General features: G+C 40.9%; 1 protein-coding gene across 1 annotated transcript in view; it reads left to right on the top strand.

Annotated features, from left to right (window-relative positions):
* Window positions 1-9,197, top strand: part of RALGAPB (Ral GTPase activating protein non-catalytic beta subunit) — a 101,788-nt gene extending 92,591 nt beyond the window's left edge. Inside the window, exons 27-29 of the mRNA XM_021711584.1 lie at window positions 26-104; window positions 4,233-4,381; window positions 5,164-9,197. Of these exons, the coding sequence (XP_021567259.1) occupies window positions 26-104; window positions 4,233-4,381; window positions 5,164-5,357 (422 nt within the window). The 3' untranslated portion in view covers window positions 5,358-9,197. The remainder of the gene's footprint in view (window positions 1-25; window positions 105-4,232; window positions 4,382-5,163) is intronic.
* Window positions 9,198-10,914: the final 1,717 nt, after the last annotated feature.

Genomic DNA, 10,914 nt, shown 5'->3' on the forward strand with positions numbered 1-10,914 from the left:
TTATATTGCTGTTGTTTATTTTCAGAAAACTTTCCCCTCTCAGATCTGATGACAGAGATTAGTACTGGTGTGGAAACTACTGCAAATAGTAGCACTTCTCTGAGGTACATTCTTTTTATTTGCTTGAAGTTCATCAACATGTTCATTTTTTATATTCTGTTTGTAGCTTGATAAATAAATAAGAGATAAAGAATTGTAATGAAACAAAAGGGTTGTAGGCAGTTAGAAACAAAAATAGAGAAAAAAGTCAAAGAAAGAAGTTGGTACATAATGTACAAGGTTATCAAATTAGCAAGAATTTTTTTAAAAACTCTTTTTTGAGGTTTGGCTGGCATGTTAAAAGCTGTACATATTTAATATATGCAGCTTGAATTTGGAGATAAGTGTATATTCATGAAACCATCACTACAATCTGTGCCGTAAGTATATCTATCATCTCCAAAAGTATTATCCTGTCCACTTTATTTATTATTATTATTATTAAGAAGAACATTTAGCATAAGATCTACCCTCTTAGCAATGTTTAAGTATATAATACAGGACAGGAGGTACCCACCATACAAACAAATTCTGTTCCAAGAGCACATGTAGAAGTCCAATTTGTTTTGACTCTAACAAAGTTAGCCTAGTACCCAGGTAACACAATTGATTGTATGGTTCTACATGTATTTAACAGTCTATACTGACACCTGGTGGAGAGAAATAATACATTTTAAAAATGCAGATGTGCATCGTTAAAGTTTGTAACTTGAAGGTTCGTATGTAGAGGACTTACTATATTATTAACTATAGCCACTATACTGTACTGTTGATCTCTAGAACTTATTCATCATGCATAACTGAGACTTTGTTCTCTTTGATTAATACCCCACCCCATTTCCCTTTAGTCTCTGACAACCACATTTCTACTTTGTTTCTGAGTTCGAGTATTTTGAATTCATCATATAAATGGTATCACATAGAATTTGTCTTTTTGTGCCTGGCTTATTTTATTTAGCATAATGTCCTCCAGGTTCATCTATATTGTTGCAAATGGCAGGATTTCCTTTTTTTAATGCTGAATAATATTCCATTGTGTGTATATATCACATTTTCTTTCTGTTCGTCCATTGGCGAACATTTAGGTTACTTCCAGGTCTTGGCTGTTGTGAATAATGTTGCAGTGAAAGTGGGAGTGCTGATGTCTCCTTGAGATCCTCATTTGCTAAGATCCTGAATTGCTCTGGATGTGTACCCTGAGTGGGGTTGCTGGATCATGTGAACATTCTGTTTTTAATTTTTTGAGAATCCATACTGTTTTCCATAGTGTTTGCACCAATTTACCTTCCCACCAACAGTGTACAGGCATTCCCTTTTCGCCACATTCTTGCCAACATTTTTACCTTTTGCTTTTTTGAATATAGCCATCCTAACTGCTATAAGTTGATATCTCACTATGGTTTTGATTTGCATTTCCCTAATGATCAGTAATGTTGCGCATTCTAGCAAGGAGTTTTAAGTGGTATCATTAATTGCTATTTTATATTTCTCTAAAGCAAAAAGAAAAATGGAGAAGTAGAGGTAATGAAATATTAAGAAAGACCTTAATAATAGCATAGCAATATTAGATAAAAATAATGGAGTTAAATTGGTCAAAACAATCTGGATAAATGGCAGTTAAAATTTTTATCTTGATCATATGAGCTACTTAATGGAAAAGTATTTCTAAATAAAATGTAATACTAGCTTTCTAATCGTTTCAAAATTTCTGTTTTATTGACTTATACACAAGAAGGATAAAAAGAGAATAATCTGACTCAAAGAATAGTAACAATGTATTTGTGGAGGTTTTATAGTTTTTAAGGTTTTTTGCTTGCTTTATCTTTGGTTTATAACTCCAAGTTATAAATGGGATTACAATTATTATCCCCATTTTACTAGTGGGATAAAATAGGTCATAGAGGTTATTCCTCAGTATCACATATCCAGTAACTGTAGGAAAGCAATCTGAATCCAGGCCTGTGACCCTGAATGCTAACCTCATCTCTCACATCACCCCCCAAACTTGATATTTTCACTTTAAGTTCCTTCTAATTATATGATCTGATTCAAATTGCATGTAAGGCTGGGCACAGTGGCTCAAGCCTGTAATCCCAGCACTTTGGAAGGTAGAAACAAGAGGATTACCTGAGCTCAGGAGTTCAAGATCAGCTTGGGCAACTTGGTGAGACCTCGTCTCTCTAATAAATCAAAAAATTAGCCAGGCGTGGTGGTGCATGCTTATAGTTCCAGCTACTTGGAAGGCTGAGGCAGAAGTATCACTTGAGCCCAGCAGGTCGAGGCTGCGGTAGCTGTGGGTATGCCACTGTACTCCAGCCTGGGTGACAGTGAGATACTGACTCAAAAAAAAAAATTTTGTTTTCATGTAAGATGGATTTATTCTAACATTGTTAGATTATTTTTGTTGAAATGAAATCAGTAAAGATGGTGCATTTTGGCATTATCATTTTTAAAAATTTTGAAAAGAGGGCCAAGTCATTCTTAAAACTTCCATGTTTTATATGCTGAGGTATTTAAAAATAAATTTATAGGGGATGGGCACGGTGGCTCAAGCCTGTAATCCCAGCACTTCAGGAGGCTGAGGTGGAAGGATCACCAGAACCCAGCAGGTTGACGCTGGGGTGGCTGTGAGCGTGCTACTGCACTCCAGCCTGGGCGACAGAGTGAGACTCCAACTCAAAAAACAAAAAATTATAGGTATCTTAACATTCTAAATACATCTATATGCATCTCTAAAAAGTAGAAACACTTTTCAGATAGCTAAAAATAATATCACAATAATAAAGCTAGTATTAATTTCTTAATATTAGTTCCTATTCACATTTAAATTTCAGTTCATATTCAGATTTCTCTATTTTCACTGAAATATCCTTTACAATTTTTTTTTTTCAAATCAGAGTTCACCCAAGTATTGTGTATCTGGTTTTAATTCCTTCTGTCTCTTTTAATCTGGAACAGTCCAGGCTTTTTTTCTTCATGACACTGACTTGCTAAAGAGACTATAGAATAATTCCTCCCTCTTGTAGGGAACAAAAGTGTAGCAGCCAGAATGCAGGGAATTCCTGCACAGTCAAGGCTGGTATCTCAGAGCAGAATTAGGAACACAGCTTAGGCCCATTTTGGGACTCCCTAGTATAATTTTTCTTGTAGTAGAGGGAGGAGAGGTTGGGAGGGCCATTAGTCTGGGCCAGCTGCAGGTGTACACCTTGACTGAGGTGATAAATAGTCATGAGGTAGACATCTCTAGAATTAATTTGGTAGAGAACTTTACCTGTCTTTGTTGTTGTTTTCATCTTTTTAAATTAAAAGTTATAATACAGTTTGACCTTAAAATTTGTATTTTATTGGTAGATTAGTAAAATTTAGAATTTGTCTTTGGAACAGAATTACTCTAGGATTTTTGTTATTTTTAATGTCTTTAAAGAGTGACTCAATGTTGCTTTGGCCAAAATCACTTTACTTATACAGAAAGAAAGCTCATTGGGTTGCAAAACAAAAAACTTCAACATGTAGCATCACAAGTACCATGAGTTACCTGTAGATGGGTTGTTCTATCCTTGATGTATGATGTGTAACTCACTCTTCTGTAGGTGCATCGCTGACCTTGGCATCTGCTGCCTAGTCAGAGGCTGTGAGGGTTTTGGCCCTGCCAAGATATGACCATTTATCACCTCAGCCAAGGAGGACACTTGCAGCTGGCCTAGACTAATGACCCTCCTAAATTCCTTCCCCCAATACAAGAAAATTTATATTAGTGATTCTCATAATGAGCCTATACTATGTTCCCAATTCTGCTCTGAGATACCAGCCTTGACTGTGCTGGAATTCCCTGTACTCTGGCTAGCCACATTTTTGCTCCCTACAAGAAGGGGGAACTAAGTGAAAGTACCATAGGTGGTTGCTAGATTCTTAACTCCCCACAGTAGAGTTCTCTGACCTCTCCTTCCAACCTGTATTCCCATTGTATATATTTTCAGCCTCTTTTTGTTAGCTTGAAAAACCTTATCCCAAAATGGGCATTTAGATCCGGTATTAGAGAGGGCAACAACAGGGGCTCCCAGAAAGAGGATTCTGAGCAGACAGACCCCTTGGCTTTTTTCTAAGCACTGCCTGGCAAATGAGTCCCCTGGGTTTTCTTATGTGGGAGACTTCAGCTCTTGACTGTCTGGGGTAAAAAGATTTTTTTTCTTAAGATCTACAACTCTTGAAAAAGAAGTTCCTGTCATCTTCATCCACCCTTTAAACACTGGATTATTCCGGATAAAGATTCAAGGAGCCACTGGAAAATTTAACATGGTTATTCCTCTTGTGGATGGGATGATCGTCAGCAGGCGAGCTCTCGGTAAGGTCTTCATATGTGGCTGAAGGGTTAAAGTGTCTTTCTTTTTCTTTATCATTTTTATAAACCAAAAAGAAGTAAAAATAAGGAAATGGTGATGTTACTTAATAGGTTCCACATGTAGGAAATGCTGTGGCTCTTGTTAAAAAGGGGGGATGCAACCCAGGTAACATAGTGAGAACTTGCCTGTATAGATAATTTAAAAATCAGCCAGGTGTGATGCCATGTACCTGCAGTCCCAGCTACTTGGGAGGCTGAGGCAGAAGGATCACCTGAGTGGTCATCGAGGGAGGATGAGGCTGTGGTGAGCCATGATCGTGCCACCGCACTGCAGCCTGAGCGACAGAGACCCCAACCCCCTGCCCCCCAAAAGGGAGTGTATTGTATTGTTTGTTTTGAGTTGGAGTCTCACTCTGTCGTCCAGTGGTATGCTCCCGGCCATTGCAGCCTTGACCTGCTGGGCTCAGGCGATCCTTCCACCTCAGCTTTCCAAGTAGTTGGGACTATAGGTGTGCACCACCACACCTGACTAATTTTTTGATTTATTGTAGAGATGAAGTCTCACCAAGTTTCCCAGGCTGGTCTCAAACTCAGACAATCCTCTCACCTCAGCCTCCCAAAGTATCAGGATTATAGGTGTGAGCCACTGCGCCCAGCCTTATTGTTCTTAATCTAATAAATTGAATGAAATAGTTTGAATATGCAGAGAATAGTTCACTTGAATACAGATAGTTCACCTAATTGACTAGTTGTTAACATTTATTTTAAAACTCTCTGTTTTCAAGGCTTTCTGGTGCGGCAGACTGTAATTAACATTTGTAGAAGAAAAAGGCTGGAGAGTGACTCCTATAGTCCACCCCACGTCCGCCGGAAACAGAAAATCACTGACATTGTAAACAAGTACCGGAACAAGCAGTTGGAGCCAGAGTTTTATACTTCACTTTTCCAGGAGGTTGGATTCAAGAACTGCAGTTCTTAGACCTCTGTCTGTCTAGGACTATTGAACTCCATATTGGGAACTATAATATCAAAGCAAAACAGTTTGATAGGTGATCACTGTAAAAATAAAAACAAATCACTCCCCAAGAGCTTACTGTTTAATCACCAGAATAGAAAAAACACATTATAAACCCATTTGTTAGAAGACTTTTGGCTGTCTAGTGAAATGGGTTCCCAGACACAATCATATTCCTGCTGGTAATGATGATATACATTTTAGTCATAAACTTTCTTTAAAAAGTGACACTTTTAGTTAAATATAAGCCTTTTGAGGAGAAAGGCTTTTATGCATCTCAGTTAAACACATGCATTGATAGTATCAACAAATTTGCAATTTAGACGTTGAATATAGTTTTATACCTCACTTTTTAGGAGGTTATATTCAAAATTAAAATCTGTCTCAGAATATTCTAGGACATTTAAAGACTCTGTTGATAGCATGGAGGAGAAGGAAAGAAGTCTCAACCTTCTACTCACTTGTAGGTTTATGTCATTCAACTGTCAAACTAACAAAAAGATCATAAATGTTTTTTTCTCAGACAATAAGTTTGACATTAAAATCTTTCACATTATTTCTCCACATTTCAAATAGTTGTCATTCTCATCGCTGCACAGATCTGTCTTGAAGACCTCAGTCTCTGGACGACCCAGGAACAGATAAAAAACAGAGACATGACCTTGTCCTTTAATGGGGATGCAAATGAAGTCTGTGGCGTTAAAAGTTATAAGACAGCAGTGATACCTCCACTCTCTCCATTGTTGTCCAGCTTGGTGACATAATGACAGGTTACATATTTGTGATTCATTAATTAAATATCACTTAAAGAAATGTAAATTCACAATAGGAGTTGAAAATTATTTGGTTTCATCCACTGTTTCTCGTTTCAGAACCAAGCAGCAAAACTGCAATAGTTTATGAAGGATTCTAATTGGGGTTCAAGAAATAGCCTCTCAATGCTACTAATTCAGATCTGTCCCAGAGAGCTATTGGATTTCATCATGATTGACAAATATTAGTAACCATCTCTTTGGGTGGCTACTTTTAGAAATGGCTGTTGTCACGTTTTCTGAACTTTGCCAGCTAAAGGCACAACAAATCCCTGCTAGGGTTTTGGAAATACTTCTGTTACCTCGCTGCTACTTTTCTGCCAGGGATAAAACTTTTGAGGTAGCCAGACCCAGAACATCCTTACAAGGATTCCTGTTACAGTGCTACAGTATATACCACTCATTTCTCCTATTCTTATGTGCTTTCTTCTTTAGTAAGATTATTTTATGTTAAGTAAATAAGTGACATCTGAAGTCCAAAGAGAAGTGATCACAGTTGTATAAGGAGTATTTTCCTACTTGAACTTTGATGTCAGTAGATTCTGTAGGTCGGGAATACTATGATCTGTTTGGTTTGATGTTTTGGTAGTCTGTCTAGGGGGTGGGGGATAGTGTAGGACCTGATTCCCTGTGCAGACATCTCAATTCCAGTGTATGTATTTTGCCATCTATGAGCAAAAAATGTGGGCATAGAAGCTTCTGGTTTTAAGTTTGCCATTCCCTTTTCTTCATGTTTGTTTTAAGCTCAGGTAAAGCTATCCTCCTATGACTCTAGTTTTCCATTCGGGGTGTAATATTATTCAATAGTTGATTTTCTTTTTAAGCTGGACAATAAATTGATGTTTCTGGATGGTCGTATGTAGAGGGGGGTATAAGATAAAGATTAGCAAATTCTACCTTAAAAAATGTTTTAGTAGCTCAACAGGAATAAGGAGGTTTAACAACTTTCAAGGGAATTCCAGATTGACATTTTAAGGGGAAAATGGGCCCTTGTTCTAAGTTGAAGTGAACAAAAACGGCTATAAATTGATGTGCAACTTACAACATTCCAGGGGTTAAAAATAACTGGTGGAGATGTACTTCTTTAGTGTGATTCTTTAGATACAACTTTTACCTTTGACGTAGTTTTAATGTCAGAAAAATGTGTAGTGTGTGTGTTGGGGCTGGACTTGCTGACCCTTCAGTTAGCTCTAATTTTTGGCACCTCTTTGTAATTGTAATGCCTTTGTTAAGTGACCAACCATGTTGAATGCAGTTTGTGATCTGGAGATTTAATGGTCTTCCAGGGAAGGGGGATGTGCAGCCCCTGAAGGTGTTGAAACCCTGATGTACAGAGCCAGTGGGATATGGGGTACCATACCTTACCAGGAACTGGTTCCTTCTGTTCAAAAGAACGCCTTCTCCAAAAGGGAGTGTGATAAGAAGTATGGATCTGAGTTCATGGTTACCATGTTCACCCACTGCTGTGTTAAAAATCACTTTGAGTAGAATAACCCCAGAGGAACATATGTAGTACCTAATACTAATCTGTTAGTCACCTTTGTGGGGAAGCCAGGACCACTCTAGGACCACTTTTGACTGTGGCTTAAGCAGTTCAGTTGCTGCATCTGCCGGTGCACCACGAGGTGGGTGAGTGTGACATTCTGTGAGGAGGAAAGTATTTACCTGGGAGATAGACAGGGTAACCTGCCCCTCCTACCCGCTTCTTGAGTTTGGAGGGGGGAGCTTTTTTCCTCCTCCCTGGCTAGGGGAGTGAGGAGGGCATTTACCTTTTTTCATTCTTTCCTTGTTTAGCCAGCTCTCCCTTTTGTCCTGAGCTTCTTCCTAAGACCCTCTCCTATCCTTTGGCTCTTTGATAGGAAAAATCACATCATGGGTTACCAGCCATGCACTTGAGCATGTACACACACACACACACACACACACACACGTGCACATTTTCCTTCATTTCCAGGTCCTCTATTTCAGGGCAGCCCATTCTCCTCTGGACTCAGTTGTAAGTACAAAATAGTCGCACCTTTGGCCAGTGATGTCAGTTGCCTACAGGTTCCATGTGTAAGGCCTTCATGAAGTGTTACTTTCTACATATACTGGGAAAGCGTTTGTCAGGCTCTGCAGACTGGTTTTTAGTGAAGCAGATTCTTTGAGTATTTATTTCTTTTGGAAGGTGGAACTTTACCCAAAGTGGGAGTTAGCCTTGCTCAAAATACATGTTTTATGGTAGATGGTAATTTGACCCTCCTGCTGGCGGCAGTTCTCCTTCAGCATTCTAAAACCCATTCAGGTTATATCTTCTTAAAAATAGTTGATTTCTGTGTTTACATGAACTGGTCCTTGGAGACAAATGTTCTGTTTTAAAGATTTCCATGACAGCCTCTTTTCCTGAGATGGAGAGACTGGAGGTGATTCATCCGTACCATGTGGAGTCACAAGGAGTGTTTCTCAGTAGCTCAAGAAGCCATGTACTGTATAGTGTTTTTCAGAATATCAACTTATGTTCTTCAGATGCTTTTCTTTTTTTAATGGTGAAGGAAAAGTATAATTTGGGATTCCACAGTGCCTTGCATATAGTAGGCGCCCAATAAGTACTTGTTGAAGCATACCTAGTTTCCCAAGTCCTCATCTCTTGCAGTGATCAAGACATCTTTCTCCTCTGAAGGGCTTGGCAGTTGTGGCTAAAAAAATAAACAGTATCATTATTTGCTTGAAATCATATATACAGTTTGTATGAATTTCAGTATGTTGCCAAGACATGATCTTTTTCTTATTGTATTTTCTGTAAATATTTCTGGCACTGAACTGTAAAGTAAAGATAAAATGTACATATGAAGGTGTCTCCATGTCCCCTCACCTCCTGTGTTTATCCTCGTCGGTTAGGGAAGAAGGCCCAGAGGGTTGTTTGTATTTATGCCAATCCTTTATCCAGAAGAAACCCATGGATATTGAATGTAATACATTTAGTCAATTAAATTTTAAGGAAATTCTTATCTAATAACTGTGTGTGTGCTCTTGGTTACAGGCTGGGGCTTTGCCTCCTGTGTGGGTGCTCCTAACTTACCCTTTCTGGGGGTGTCTGCTCAGCTTTGGCTGCCCTTCATAATTGAGATTTGCAGAGTTTAGCCTTGGTTTTGTGGAGTTTCATAAAATACTCAAAAGTTGGACTAATTATAAAAGTATTTGGCCTTCTATGCTGGAAGGAACTTGTGTACTTAAACTGACAGAAGCTCATCTTACGAAGGCTGGGAGTTGCTAAGGGCGGGGTGGCCCTGTGTCCTGGGAGCAAGGAAGTCCCAGCCATGCTGTCTGCTTACAGAAAATCGGAGTCCTCCCAGAGCTGGACAATCAGAAAATGGGAAGATGTGAAGGATGCTGTCCCCTGCCATCCACTGCCCCTTGGCACGGGGTAGTTGGAGAGGTTCTGTGGGGTGGGTGGACCACAGCAATGAGAGCCGTTGTGGTGCATGCCTCTGCCAAGAGCCGCCCCTCTGACCTGGCACAGAGGCAGTGCGGCATGTGTCCCACCCCCTGAACTGGGCCTGGGAGCTGGACTGGGAGCTACCTCTGCAGTGTGTACTCACGCCTGCTCTGCCCACTCACCACAGGACCTCCAGCTGGGCCTAGTGGCCAGGGAAGCTGACTGCACAGTGGCCCTGTTTTGTTGTCTAGAAAGGTTTTGTATTCAGAAAATGTGTGTATAAGCCTTTCGCACCTATGCTGCTCAGCTCTCTGACCCCAACCCCTTCAAGACTCCATGCCAAGAAGTCACCCCCAGCCCTGACCACCCGCTCCTGATCTTGGACTCTGGGCCCTGGGTCTGGCACAGCCAGCTAGGGCACCATTCTTCTTGGATGCACATTCCAATGCTATTTTCCTAGACTTCTTCTGGGCGCTCTAGCCCACAGCTAGGCAAGGACTCCCTCAAAACCAAGCCCCGGCTCTCTTCACCTCCCTCACACGATTTTTTTCCCGTGGCTGCCCCCACACACCCTTTGCTCTAAGTTGGTGCCTTCTTCTAAGGGGTCTTCTACACTGTGTCTCCCCCTAGGTCTACTACCCATTTCCTGCTGCTGCTGTCCCAAGTCTAGAACCAGGTCTGCCTGATTTTCAGCTGATGCTTGTAAACCATAAGGTGCCATGGTCTCAGAATCAAATCTGCATCAGAATCACACTGGCTGCTCATCAATGTGTTGAGTCTTGAACCTCATTCGTACCATAGGCCCCCACCCCGCCTCAGAGGTCTGACTGATCGGGGTGAACCTAGGAATTGGCATGCTGCTTTATTACTTTCTAGCCACCCACCCACCCCCCCGCCCCCACCTGCTGGCAGGCACTGAGGTAGTGTCCCAGGATCCTCTTAGAGAATACCCTGCAGCAGCCACTCCTCTGTTGGGCTTCCCTGTGCCTATCAGGCTCCCAGCCTGACTCAAGCCCCTCCCTCCAGTTTAGGGGCTGTCGGGCCGTGGGATGCCCAGAGCCTCCTGCCATGGTCTGGCGTGTGGAGGTTTACTAAATAATGAATGAATGAGGAGTGAAGGGGGAGAAGATAAGAGTGACATTGGGGAGTATTCTGCCCACCTAGGAGATGCACCTTTAGCTGGGCTCAGTGGCTCATGCCTGTAATCCCAGCACTTTGGGAGGAAGAGGTGAAAGGATTGCCTGAGCCCAGAGGTTCAAGACCAGCCTGGGCAACTTGGCGAGACGTTGTCTCT

The sequence above is a fragment of the Carlito syrichta genome, unplaced genomic scaffold, assembly GCF_000164805.1.
Source record: "Carlito syrichta isolate Samal-C Ts95f unplaced genomic scaffold, Tarsius_syrichta-2.0.1 Scaffold302386, whole genome shotgun sequence".
NCBI classification, from domain to species: Eukaryota; Metazoa; Chordata; class Mammalia; order Primates; family Tarsiidae; genus Carlito; species Carlito syrichta.